Below are 10965 nucleotides of genomic sequence, written 5' to 3' on the forward strand. Positions count from 1 at the left end.
TCAAAAGTGATACCAACCCGACATGAAACACACATCACTCATGATACCCAACACCATAGTCAACAACCCGCTACAAGAAAATAAGAATCTTATGTGACAACGTTACAGGAGTAATCCCTAAGAGGGACAACAAACACCACGTCAAACGGTCAACCTCACAAACTGTACTCCACGACGACTACAAAACAATGGTCTCTCATTGGTATCTAACTAGGCACTCGAGTCATACCTACAACTGACCTATCCGACCAAACAAAAGGGTACACAACTCCTATGCCCCAAACATCATCATTTTCCAACCAATCGCCATGACTACCATCCAACACAATGGAATGTCTACATCAATTTCATCTGAGTTGTGTGCCCGCAGCTCACCCAGTGTGGTAGCCTTCTGGTGCCACCTGCATTCGCTCACGCACACCCGCCCACAGGGCCACAAAACAAAGAAATCGAATAGAACATGCAACCAAGCCCAAGAGGTCACTCCTCACACTGGCTCAACACAATCTGTAACCAACACTCTATGGTCACCAAACAACATCACACTAATCTTCTACCTTCCTTACTGGGGATTAAAACAAAAGGTGTAACCTACCCATTTTGTCGCCAACTCCAGGTCAACTGGTTTGGAGCGTGTACAGTGGAAAAGCCCACTGCCAGGATACTGGTCGACATATGGAAGGCTACACGTCGACTGGTTAAAGACTTATACAGTGGAAATGCTCACTGCCAAGATACCGGTCGACGTATGGGAAATTCACATCGATTGGTTCAGGTCATCCGGTCGACGTATGGGATTTTACGTGGACTGGTTGGGTTATCCTCGCCCAAAATGACACTGTTGGAAGGAAACCGAGATACACCAACTTTGATAACTAACCACCCACACCACTACACTCATGTACATGTTTAAATACATTTCAACACCTAATACAATAACAGCAACCACATTGTTGACATAATTTACCACATGTTACTTAAAATACACTAAAGGATTTAGTGTGATTAAAACTTAATTACATTTCCCCAATGGCCATATACAAAATGAACCTAAATACATCACATGTTGCAAAATAATACATTTTGAGTCAACATTTTACAAAATTAAGCCCAAATACAAAAGATAGCAAAAAGGAACATTTTTCTACTCCAAGCTAAGACTGGGGTGGATTATCATCCGCTACTTCTTTTCCGTGTCCTGAAAAATGTTAAATATAAAGGGGTGAGCAAATTGCTCAGTAGGTGGTGCCTAAAACACACCTCTTGTAACCCCGTGAATCCAAACAAATGAATAGAATAATAGGGAGCGGGGTCATACTAAACCGGAGAAAATACAATATCAATTCCATGTTCAAAACAAACAAATGTCGTGTCATGAATGCAATGCCATGCATGTCACTCCCTATTTTCATAAAACATCCATCGCTTCACAAACTGTTAATATAACCCGTCCTTTGATGACTCCGCAGCGACATGAGAGAAGGATTGGCCACTGTCCCTGACCCTTGGTACCCTCGCGACGTCATTTTGGGCCCAGATAGCTCAACCACACTAGGGCGATCTCCCTAATTCCCTCTAGGTTACATTAACACAGCGGCCCTTTGGTGACTCCGCGGCAACCGGGTTTTCTTAAAATCACTTTAATCAAAACATTTCCCCAAAAATCCCTTTTTCATTTATTCCAAATCATTTTCCTCCGTTCATGCCCCTTGGTATGCATGTATGTCTCATGCTTTCAATGCCATGGCAATAAGGGATTTTATATAACACAAATAAGCATGTTTTACAAGAATTCTAAGAAAACTACACATGCTTTCATATATCACTTCTAACAAGTTTACAACATAGTAGGCATAGAAAAATCAACACTTAGACAAGGAAATTAACACATAAGCATGTTTTCCATATAATTCAATTAACATATATGATCATGAACTTCATATACAACATTTACGTCATCTTCAAGATAAATAACTCAAAATTAAACATGATTTATAACAATTAATGAGAGATAACTCACAAAGGAACAAGAAAAACATGAATTAGAAACCCCTACCTCAATCTAAGCAAAAAAGACCCAATTCGTGTCCTAGATCCCAACTCTCCTAGAGTGCACCAAACACAAAATTGCTCCGATCAACTTATAGATCTCGTCGTGGGCTTCAATTTACCACAAATGGCACTCAAAATTTCCAAAGATTAAAGGAGGAATCAAGTTCCAAAGTTTTGATTCAAAAAGAAAAAGAAAAAGCAAAGTAAAGGGGGTGAGAGAGAGAACCAGCGGGGAGAGAAAAAGGAAGCAAGAAATGAGGCCTAAATGCCTCTTGGTTCAATCTTTAACATGATGTGTGGGCCCCACCAAAAATTAAATTTATTTTCCCTTTTATTTTTAGTTTCATTATACACCATATATATATACTTATACACATTAATTCACAATCACTTAAAACACATTAGATAAAATAAATATGATGCAAATGAATCCAACCAAGATCCCCGGATGCAACAATTCTGGTAACGGGTCCCACACAGAACCGTCTGGCCCGAAAAACGAAAAAAATGCAAAAATGGCAACCTTGGCATGTCAAAGAGTCCTGGACTCAATGAAATGTCCCAACCAACTCTTGGACACAACCAGTACACCCCACAGTGTCCGGCACGCAAAATGATAAAAGACAAAAATGCCCTTGCATGAACGAAAAATTTCAGAAATTAGAAAATGACGAAAATTGGACATGTTACAGGATTCCCGGGTATGCTTGGTTCTATCGACTGTATGCACTGGAGTGGAAGAATTGTCCGGTGGCGTGGCATGGCACGCACAAAGGACGCTCTAATACGTCTACGCTCATATTGGAGGCGGTTACCTCAAAAGATTTGTGGATCCGACATGCATTTTTTGGAATGCCTGGTTCACATAATGATATTAATGTGCTGGATCATTCTCCGGTATTCGACAGTATCGTTACTGGCCAAATTCCTCCGGTTAATTTCGTTTTGAATGACCATTACCATACAATGGGGTATTACCTATCTGATGGTATATACTCTAAGTGGGAAACTTTGATACAGACCATCCCGCACCCAACTACAACAAAAGAACAACTTTTTGCTCAGAGACAGGAAGCCTGTAGGAAAAATGTGGAACGAGTGGAACAAGCTTTTGGGGTCTTGCAAAGCAAGTGGGCAATAACGTAAGGACTAGTGTGTTTTTGGGATAAAGGGAACTTGTGTCTTATAATGAAAACGTGCATCATCCTTCATAACATGATCATTGAAGATAAGCGCCATGCCAATGTTGGAAGATGGACTCCGCCACCGGAGGAGAATCTCGATTCCCACTTTAATTCAAAATCCATCAGTCTTAGCGGCACACATCTACTCTCGCCAAGTCCAAATTCGCAACAAAGAGACAAATACGCGGTTGAGGAAAGATTTAATTGAAAATTTATGGAATCGCTTTGGTGAAGCACGTGTTTAATTTATGTTGCATTATTTTATTTTTAAATTATTATGAAGTTTATATAATGGAATATTTTTTGTGTAATATTTTTTTTTTGAAATAAATAATTAAATTGTTTGTTGATTAAATTATTTAGCTAATATGTACTAAATCTTGATTAATATCATTTGATTTATTAATTTATAGTGAAAATAAAGACATATTTTTTTTAATAAAAAATTTATATTTGAAATAAACAATGAAAAGTTTCTAATATCATTTGAAATAAACAATGAAAGGTTTTTTTTAAAATAAATAAATAAATATGTATATAATTATTTTTTAAAAACAAAATTTTAAAAATAGGTTTTTGTGCCAATATAGCCGTTAAGGCACTATTTGGGTCAGCCAAACAGTGCCTAAAATTGCTATATGTCAATAGGAATATTTTAAAAACTAATTTTTTTTATTTTAAACAAAAAACATTTTTTCTATTTTTTAAAAACTTTTTTTGTCCAAAAAAGCCTTTAAGGCATTGTTTGGGTCAGCCAAACAGTGCCTTAACGGCTCTTTGGTTCAATTATTTTGAGGAAAATAAAAAGAGACAAAAAGAACTAAACAATTTGTTTTTTTCCATTTTTTTTTAGGCAAACATACTTTGTGAACAGTGTTCTGGGCTAAAACACTGTTTAGGCTAGAATTAAAAAAGAAAAAGAAAACTAATGCGGGCCCGTATGACAGGCTCGCAAATCGCCAATTCAATCTTGTTTTCTGGCGACTTCCATCAAGAGCCTAAACTTAGGGCCATTTTTTTCATATTCCCTTAGAGCATTGCATCTTTAAAATTTGAGCCACTTTCATTGAAACAAAAAAAAAAAAAAAAACTACACCTACAGAAATGAGTTTAATGATTCTTATAAAATTACACCTAGTAATAAAAGGTCAGAAATATGGTCAAAAGCTTATTCACCTACAAAAATCAATCATTTCACGCTTCTAACAGACAAAAAGCCAAATCTACATCACTCCCTGTCAGCCCCACGAAATATTCAACCAGGTAGGTGGCACATGCTATGGTTTTTCCATACAACTGTGAGATTTCATGGAGTTGGTGTTCCATAAATCAGCACCGTTGGATGGCTATTAAAAACCTTCCATCTCAGCAATTCAAATGCTATCAACTGTCTAGAGAGCCGATGGGTGATGGAGACAAGTACAACTTTAACAACAATGGGTCTTTCACTGGGTCCCACAGCTCGATACTGTCTTAAATTAAAGTTTGAATTTGGATAAGCAACAAGCATTGTTGACCTGTCAAGAGAAACGACATACTACTGTACCCTTGTAGAATTTGGGTTCCAGCAAAAATTAGTATATTAATATTAGACTAATGTTTCACAAAAACATATATATGTGTGCAAATATTATTTTAGTATGATTGAGGTGCTCTGTGTATATAAATGGCATTGGTGGCTTTTCTTCAAAGATCATGTTCTACCGATTACAATTGGGGATGATCAATCATATATACGTCTTTAGTGGGATTTGGTTAGAATTGATGATATTTTATTTATTTATTTATTTATTATTTTTTTATAATTATTTTACCGCAACAATTCAATATTTTTTTATTAAGGTAATGATAGGGAGATCGACAGTCAAATAAATTTCAACAATTATGTGTAAATAAGAGCTAATTTCATCAAAATGTCAAAAATATTAATAATATCATGATGACATCAATTTTACTTAAATAAATCAATTACTCTGACTTTTGAATATGAAAATTAAATTAGGAAATGAAAAACAAATAATCTTATTAGAAAACCTTTGGATTTTTATTGGTATGAGTGTCATGCCATAAATACATACATAAATACTTTTCTCAAATATAAGAATTGAAGAATTATGCGTTGAAATGGTGCATGTAGGGTGTAGCATTTTGTTTCAACATCATCATAGTGATATATTTACCACATAATACATTATTTCTGTTATTTACTTGTGATTCACAATTATATATGATAACTAGTATTTTAAAACGATGCAACACAATTCAATTCAAATTTGTCATGAGATGCTAACACGACAAAAAATAAGTGAGTTTGAATTTAGTTTAATTGCATTTGAATTATAACCGCTTCGATCAGAATTGACACGGTAATTAAACATGTTGTATTCGTGTTTGACTTATCAACTCATTTATGGTCCATTTGATTAACTGTATTAAATAAATATGTTATATTTGTATTCAAAATAATCCATTTAGCTAAAGATGTCGCGTTCATAAAAAATAAAAATAAAAATTTAAACGTTTTTAGTAGTGTATCTTTGTAATATTGGTCTCATTTTCATGTCAAAGTGGCACTATTAATAATGATATTATATTCTTGTCAACCCATATAACAAGATATCAATGTCAGATACAAACACAAATATGAATGACCACCTCTCAAATTTACCAATTAGACTCAAATTTACCAAAAAAATTAAAAGTTTGACTTATTATGAACTAGCTATGTAAAGATATCTATAACACCCTGTATGCTGCTTATTCATATTTAATTTTCAGGAAGGAAGGAAAACCCAGCAAGTTGATTTCTTTTTCTTTTTCTTTTTTTCCCAAAAAAAAAAAACAACAAAAAGAAAAAGGGAAAAGTGATATAATATTTTTCCACAGTTTCTAACAAAATAAAATAAAAAGAAATAAAAAAGGATAGATAAATCTATTCTCAATGGATGAAGAAGCTCCTTTAAATCTATACACCCGAAATTCCGAATCAGAAAAGTGAATTAAGCCACAAACATCCGAATCACAAAAGTGAATTAAGTCATAAACATTCATCACTATGCGGCAGATCAATCAGATTTTAATGTTATATTTGAGAACATCGTTGCATTGAATTTAAAATTTAGAAATGGAGAAAGTCTAGTTTAAAATTTATTTAAAATTTTCTCCAACCCCAACCCCAAATTCCAAGTATTCAAAATGTGACATCTAAGTGCATTGATTCAGAATTAAGTACTGAATCAAACTAGACTTGAGATTAAGAATATGAAGTATAATTGATGTGCAAAAGAGAATATATTACAAGAGAAACACATTTATAATCTGTCCCTATACAATTCAAACATGCTAAAATTCATCAGCAATTTAAGCAAGAACTCACTATCTCCTGTATACAACCATAATTCTCAACCTTGAGTTCTGATAATTGTGACTGTGCCTCTCCCTTGTGTCTGAATTCTTGTGATGGCCGTCACGGCCTTGCCGGACAGACCTACTGTTCCATTAGCAGAAACAAGTGGCCGGCAAGCAAAGTCCCCGACCGGGTGCCTTACAGGCCGAACCGGAGGCATTAGGATCCTCTCATTGATGTCCTTTAAGGTCACGACGCCTTCGATCCCTCCCGGCTTCACCACGGCAAATGGATACACCACCCTTGTCATCATCTTCTTCTTCCTCCTACCATGATCAACTACTCCTACACCCAACACATCCAAATAATTTGTTACATACTTATATATCTATATATATATATGGATATATATGCTTGTATATGTGTTAGTTAATTGTTTGTGCACGCACAAAGACTTTTTCATCAATATTGGTCTCACCAACGCAAATTGAGTGTGTTGGGACTTAGTACAGTTAAGCCCACAATTCTAGAATTAAGAGAGTGTTCACTGAAATTGAATTTTTTTTATTCTATTTTTAAATTTGGCTGAAAATGTTAATTAAACCAATATTTTAAACTCCTTTTAATATGATTAAGTCTTCATTTATGTTAATAGAAAAATATTTTAAGAAAGTGAATCCCATCTCTATATGTAAATATCTGTTCATGCTACTACAAAGTCAATGTTTGGAGTAACAATAAAAAACTCAGAACTCAGAATTTGTATACTCCCATTTAAAATATATTAGGGTTTGTGTTTGAGATAAACAAATCGACATTGTGAAATTAAAATAAATTAAAATGGAAGGAATCAACATTAATGTTGAACCAATTATTTTCTTTTTCTCAATAATTTACACTTCCAAGATGCCGAATTAGTCCTCCTAAACATTAATTGAGAGTAGTCAATCTATTCAAAAACAACTATACATATATTTTGACCAACCTTCAAATAAAATAAAACACTTTAGAAAGCCAATGAGTCCGGACCCTCTGCAACACAACACTGAATTGCATAGCATAGCAGCACAAGTGTTGTCCTGTATTGAAATATTACAGCACAACACAGGTATTGTAATGCATTGGTGATTACAACATGGCGCAACGCAACACAACACACAACATAAGTGTTGTGTTGTACTGTATCGACGATTACAGCACAGCATAACATAGGCATTGTACTGCATCGACAATACAGCACAGGTGTTGTGACGATTAAAGCACGACACAACATAGGTATTGTACTGCATCGATGATTACAGCATAGCACAACACAGGTGTTGTACTGTATCGCTCCAAGAGGGGAGGGATTTTGTTTTTCTTGTTTTGGTTTAGAGGGAAGAGAGAAAATTAATTACCGGAAGGAGAAATGTGATCTGTGGAATATAGTGTTTCTGTGTCAGATATGGACTTGGTGTGAACTGAGTCTCTATCAGAAGATGACCAAGAAGTGTCAGAAGCTGTTATTGACCCTAATCCCTCCTCTGCTGTTTTCATTTCTTTGAAAATGGTTGCATTCTCACTCATTCTGCTCACTGATCCTCCATTCATGGCTTCACCTGCAACCACAAATTAATAATAAATCACAGCACTAAATATTATATTATTAATAAATCCTTCATTAAATTAACCAACTTTTTTTCCCCTCTTTAAAAAAAAAAAAAAAAAAAAACGCTAATTTTTTTTCCCCCTCAATTACCTTTAAGTCACTTCAATTGCACAACATGGGTTAATATTAAAACACAGGGAATTTAATTATTTAATTAATGTAAGCAATCACCTGAAAAGCCATCCAAATTGGTTGTTATCTGGCTCAGATAATCATAATTCTCAGAATAATTCTGAGTGTAATTCCAGTTCCAATAGCTCTGCAATATTAAATGAGATTCAAATTCTGAATTTCTAAATATAAGCACACAATCATTTAATAAATAAACTATTAAAAAAAATACCTTTATGGGATCACTCAAATTCTTGGTTTGATGATCATCATCGTCATCATCAGCTAAGAACAAGAAACGCCTTCTTTTAGATGGGTGGTGAAATTCAAACAAAGCATCTTCCAGATAACCAGTTGAGAAATCAGAATCAAGAGCTGAGAAATATGGTGTAGTGCCATCATCCATAACTACACAAAACCCACAAATATCATGCCATAAGAAATATATATATATAAGTGTGTGTGTGAATTGGATGCGCATTGAAATTATAAAAGAGTGAAAAGAGAGAAAAGGAATGGAAAGGATTACAATTAGACATTGCAAACTCCAAGGTTGGGGACTTGGACATGGACAATCCAACCTAGGGAAGAGCTATGGAGTAAAGAAAACCCACTTATCTCCTCCTAATGCTCATGAATGAATTAAATGGCTGTAAATACTTTTGTATTTAAAGAATTTGTTAGAGAAAAGGAGAAAAAGTGAGAGAGAGATGATTACTGAATAAATAGTGTGCATCAGTCAACGGCAAGCAAAGAGAAAAAGAAGAAATGCTTGGTTCTTGGGATTCTGAAATTGGGGTCACTTTCCTAATCAAAGAAATTGGGTCACTTATTAAGAGTTTTATGGTGGTAGATTTGTGGGGAACTAAATAATTGCAGTGGTTAATTAAGAATACCATTTTTTTTTTTTTTTTTTAATTTTTATATGAGTGATGACTTGATGTTCGGTGAAGTGTATCTATCATGATACTTGTCATTTTTTTATTTTTTTTATTTATTTTTGTTAAATTGTGTGATATTGAACAGATATTGAGGTACCCATTTAATGGTTTGAAAGGAAGTTGTACTAATATTATAATGCCAAAAATTGTTTTCAAAATTTATTGGTAAATTACACTTGCCTCTCACGGGTAAATTTTAAATAGGTGTAGCTTATGAGGTTTGTGACTCAACCTTCCTTAAAATTATAAAAACTGAATTACATCTTTATATATAATATATTTTTATAATATAAAATATATTATAAAATTTAAAAAATTAATTATTCTATTTCATTTTTTTATTATTTTTTTCTCCTCTCTACCACGCCCTCTCCTAAAACAAATCTTGTAAATTAATAAATAAATAAAATGAGTATAAGAACAATTTGGTCATTTTATGCATATTTCCCTACTCTAAGGGAGGTCAAAATAGTAAATTTTAAATGCTCCACTTATGTAAAATTTGTCTAAACATTAAGACATGTTAATGTAATTAATCCAAATTTATTTATTATACTCAGGAAAGGATCAAACTTTTCTACTATTTCTTTTGACTTCATTCAACCAAATTAAATTATCAATTTTTATTAATTTTATATAAAATGTACCGTATTAATTTAAAGAGGAGGCTATTGATATCTCTCAATTCTTCTCTACCTTTCAGGGTGAATTTTCAAAATAAATAATGAATCTATAAATTCTGGACGGTTGGAACTACTCTAAAGAGACAAATAAGAGGGTGAGAGACCATTGTTTCTTGCCAAAGACAATATATATATATAGACACATACATACATACATACATACGCATATATAAAAGGCAATCATATAAAGCACAGGAGGACATGTTGAGAGACAATTAATTCAAATATTCAGCTTTTCCTTTTACCTTTTCTATTCTCCTTCTGATATTTAAGTTACCAACCTAACGTCTTTTTGTCATGGGTGTGGAAACCTTTTTTTTTTCAGGGCATCACCATTCTCACACTGTGGGGTCATTTCAAATACCTAGCATCACCTGTTGAATCTTTTTTTCCGGAGTTTCCAAAGGTGGGTGACATTTGCTGGTGAGGACCACACAATAGGTCTACGTGGGGACTGTAAAAATTCAATGGTGGATATGGGACCACCTCATCTCATAATTGTCCAAATTCGGTTATCATATGCCAAACATGAACTTTGTTTAGTAGTATGTGCCGAACATTGAATTTTGTGTGGATCTTGCGCATGGGCGCAGTCAGGATTTTGAGGTTGGGGAGCCAACATTATAAACAACATTACCTAGCTAAAACTTTGGAAAAAAAGAAAATATTACGTAGGCAAAAATATATTACAATTTATTATATTCATATAAAAATATATATATTTAAACTTTTTTCAATTTATTTAAATAAAAAAAAACTAGTTATTTAAAGAAATTTTTTATCAAACTTTCTGAACAAATACAAATAAGATTTATGGTAAAATTATAAAAAAAATTCAATTAAATAACTCTCTTTATTTACTGAAAAGGAAAAACAAAACAAAAATAACTTTAAAACAAATGTAACAATTGAAAATTTAACAAAAAAATAACAATGATAAAAAAAAAAAAAAAAAAAAGATTGATAAAATAAAAATTTAGATTCTTATATCATCAATTTT

General features: G+C 33.4%; 1 protein-coding gene across 3 annotated transcripts; it reads right to left on the minus strand.

Annotated features, from left to right (window-relative positions):
- Window positions 1–6460: 6460 nt before the first annotated feature.
- Window positions 6461–9317, minus strand: LOC132295503 (uncharacterized). 3 transcript variants are annotated; one of them, XM_059793795.1, is made up of 5 exons: window positions 9060–9317; window positions 8574–8749; window positions 8402–8489; window positions 7980–8180; window positions 6461–6921 (listed from the first exon to the last, which is right to left on the minus strand). In XM_059793795.1, the coding sequence occupies exons 1-5, from the start codon at window positions 9238–9240 to the stop codon at window positions 6638–6640; spliced, it is 930 nt and encodes a 309-aa protein (XP_059649778.1). In that variant the 5' UTR covers window positions 9241–9317; the 3' UTR covers window positions 6461–6637. The 3 variants fall into 3 exon arrangements, with proteins under 3 accessions (XP_059649778.1, XP_059649777.1, XP_059649779.1); XM_059793794.1 differs by having other exon boundaries at window positions 6490–6927; window positions 9060–9172; XM_059793796.1 differs by having other exon boundaries at window positions 6490–6927; window positions 8871–9162.
- Window positions 9318–10965: the final 1648 nt, after the last annotated feature.

Source organism: Cornus florida, unplaced genomic scaffold (assembly GCF_030987335.1).
Source record: "Cornus florida cultivar Cherokee Brave unplaced genomic scaffold, ASM3098733v1 CherokeeBrave_3.0.0_Hap2_Chr02, whole genome shotgun sequence".
Classification (NCBI taxonomy): domain Eukaryota; kingdom Viridiplantae; phylum Streptophyta; class Magnoliopsida; order Cornales; family Cornaceae; genus Cornus; species Cornus florida.